General features: G+C 50.9%; 1 protein-coding gene across 1 annotated transcript; it reads left to right on the forward strand.

Moving 5' to 3' along the window:
- Positions 1-373: 373 nt before the first annotated feature.
- On the forward strand, positions 374-1,870 carry LOC116353681 (basic proline-rich protein-like; the record flags this gene model as incomplete). Its single annotated transcript, XM_031791353.1, has 1 exon — positions 374-1,870. A coding segment is annotated over one exon (1,497 nt), but the record flags the coding sequence as incomplete, so codon positions are not given.
- Positions 1,871-3,706: the final 1,836 nt, after the last annotated feature.

Below are 3,706 nucleotides of genomic sequence, written 5' to 3' on the forward strand. Positions count from 1 at the left end.
TGGAACGGCTTGATTGGGGATTTCTCGAGCCAACCGTTTCATATTGGTTATCATGAATGGTGTATGGGCAACAATACCCAGACATTGTCCAGACACAGATGTTGTTGCTTTGATTAAGAAGGTGGCAGTCCCTGCATGCTGCCGGCCATGTCCTCGACATCCACCACATCCTCCACTTCCTCCACTTCCTCCACTTCCTCCACATCCTCCACATCATCCACTTCCTCCACGTCCTCCACGTCCTCCACTTCCTCCACATCATCCACTTCCTCCACGTCCTCCACGTCCTCCACGTCCTCCACTTCCTCCACGTCCTCCACTTCCTCCACGTCCTCCACTTCCTCCACATCCTCCACGTTCTCCACTTCCTCCACGTCCTCCACTTCCTCCACATCCTCCACTTCCTCCACATCCTCCACTTCCTCCACGTCCTCCACTTCCTCCACATCCTCCACTTCCTCCACATCCTCCACTTCCTCCACTTCCTCCACTTCCTCCACATCCTCCACTTCCTCCAAGACCTTCACTTCCTCCACTTCCTCCACATCCTCCACTTCCTCCACATCCTCCACTTCCTCCACTTCCTCCACGTCCTCCACGTCCTCCACTTCCTCCACGTCCTCCACTTCCTCCACGTCCTCCACTTCCTCCACATCCTCCACTTCCTCCACGTCCTCCACTTCCTCCACATCCTCCACTTCCTCCACATCCTCCACTTCCTCCACTTCCTCCACATCCTCCACTTCCTCCACTTCCTCCACGTCCTCCACGTCCTCCACTTCCTCCACATCCTCCACATCCTCCACTTCCTCCACGTCCTCCACATCCACCACTTCCTCCACATCCTCCACTTCCTCCACTTCCTCCACGTCCTCCACGTCCTCCACTTCCTCCACGTCCCCCATGTCCTCCACGTCCTCCACTTCCTCCACGTCCTCCACGTCCTCCACTTCCTCCACATCCTCCACATCAACCACTTCCTCCACGTCCTCCACGTCCTCCACTTCCTCCACATCCTCCACATCATCCACTTCCTCCACGTCCTCCACTTCCTCCACATCATCCACTTCCTCCACGTCCTCCACGTCCTCCACGTCCTCCACTTCCTCCACGTCCTCCACTTCCTCCACGTCCTCCACTTCCTCCACATCCTCCACGTTCTCCACTTCCTCCACGTCCTCCACTTCCTCCACATCCTCCACTTCCTCCACATCCTCCACTTCCTCCACGTCCTCCACTTCCTCCACATCCTCCACTTCCTCCAAGTCCTTCACTTCCTCCACTTCCTCCACATCCTCCACTTCCTCCACATCCTCCACTTCCTCCACTTCCTCCACGTCCTCCACGTCCTCCACTTCCTCCACGTCCTCCACTTCCTCCACGTCCTCCACTTCCTCCACGTCCTCCACTTCCTCCACATCCTCCACTTCCTCCACGTCCTCCACATCCTCCACTTCCTCCACATCCTCCACTTCCTCCACTTCCTCCACATCCTCCACTTCCTCTACGTTCTTCACTTCCTCCACGTCCTCCACGTCCTCCATGTCCTCCACTTCCTCCACTTCCTCCACGTCCTCCACGTCCTCCACTTCCTCCACTTCCTCCACGTCCTCCACGTCCTCCACTTCCTCCACTTCCTCCACATCCTCCACTTCCTCCACGTCCTCCACTTCCTCCACATCCTCCACGTCCTCCACTTCCTCCACATCCTCCACGTGCTTTACATCCTCCACGTCCTCCACGTCCTCCACATCCTCCACTTCCTCCACATCAACCACTTCCTCCACGTCCTCCACGTCCTCCACTTCCTCCACATCCTCCACTTCCTCCACGTCCTCCACTTCCTCCACATCCTCCACTTCCTCCACTTCCTCCACATCCTCCACGTCCTCCACTTCCTCCATGTCCTCCACTTCCTCCACATCCTCCACGTGCTTTACTTCCTCCACTTCCTCCACTTCCTCCACGTCCTCCACATCCTCCACTTCCTCCACGTCCTCCACATCCTCCACTTCCTCCACGTCCTCCACTTCCTCCACGTCCTTCACTTCTTCCACATCCTCACAACAGAAAATGGCATGTTGCAACACCTTGACATTGTCGTGGTACGCAGTGAAAAACGATGTCTCAGTTCATTAGGCCCTGCTCCGTCCCATTATGCATCCGCGCCGTGTTGTGCCGTGCTACCTGCAAGCCCCATTGCCATTTATTTCACATCCGGCCAGATGAAACGGCTGATATTAACAATCTGCTACCCTACCACCTTGATATGTCCCTCTCTCTGTGTAGGGTCTCAAATGGAATCATATTCCCTATGGACTCTGGTCAAAAGTAGTGCACTATATAGGGAATAGGGTGCCATTTGGTTCGGACACTCTGTCTCATATCAACCCAGCATACAATGGCAACCTGGCAGCATCCAGCATCCCACCACAACAATTTGTTATTGTGTGTCACGTTTCAGGAGGCAATTAATGAGTTGTAGCAGAAGCTTTGTGGTACGGGTAATTTGAGCCATCAGTTTCATTTGTTATTTACAATTGCCAATTAAGAGCTAAACCTGCAGTGTCTGGTCTCCCAGCCAGTCACCAATTACTCTACAGCCCACCTCTGTGACCTTCTGGCTGGGAGGGAAAGGAGAGCTAGGGGACGAGACATGCATGCGTCCATCAGGATGTTAGTCGTCCAAGCCATCTGCTGTTGTCTACTTCTCTCTTACTAGCAGTCCTGGGTTCAAATACTATTTGAAATCCTTTCAAACACTTTAGCCTGGGCTTGATTGAGTCAAATGGAAACAGTGATCTAGTCAATTTGTCACTCCAGGCAGACAGTTAAAGGATTTGAAAAAATGAAAATACTATTTGAACCCAGGTCTGCCTGCCAGACAAGACAAGATGAGAGTGAGTAGTCGGTCCTCTGGCTCTGCCAACACCACCAGACTAATAGCAATGGTCTCCGTGAGCTTAAACTTCTACCAGGGATTCAATTCCTCCTCTCTGATTTCCTTCAGTTTTATCTTACTGAGAGTCATTTCCCCTCAGAATAAAACAAGGAAGGAAGTGAGCGTGTTGACCTTAAAGGATCAGGAATTGAAATGTACTTCGCCGGGTGCCCCAACACACACAAATTAACAGTGGGACTCGAGATTTCAATTCTTCGTCAGGGTCCTGAGAACAAAATAAACGGTGTCTTATGTCCCCCTAAATAAACTTTACAACTGTAAAAACTAAATATATGCAACTTAAACCAAAGCAGTACTATTGTGATCAAAATGAAATAGCCATAATTAGAATAGATTCAAGTTCAGGGTCCCCTCCATTGGCTGGATACATAGAGGCTTTCAAATGTCAGAAAACATGAAGACATACAAACCTTCTGTGATGTTGCTTTTAAAGACATAGTTTACATACTATGGAAATTACCTTGTGGGGGTGGTGGAGATGTTTATTGATTCTTAATAAACCATTGTCAAAATACACGCAGAGCTATGCTCATGAACAAATGGTTTATACTTCCAGGGAGGTTATTGTACATATGGGTCATTGGAGACCTCTATTGTCCCCCGTGGTGGAAATAAGATATATTCAGATGGAAGCAGCATGTCCAGGTTCTGTAGTATGCTGGCAAGAAAATACCACCCAAGGTTGTCTTGTGTCTAACTGGTGATTGAAACATGCTCTCATCTTCCTCTATTGTTGTGTCCTCC

The sequence above is a fragment of the Oncorhynchus kisutch genome, linkage group LG15, assembly GCF_002021735.2.
Source record: "Oncorhynchus kisutch isolate 150728-3 linkage group LG15, Okis_V2, whole genome shotgun sequence".
Taxonomy (NCBI): Eukaryota; Metazoa; Chordata; class Actinopteri; order Salmoniformes; family Salmonidae; genus Oncorhynchus; species Oncorhynchus kisutch.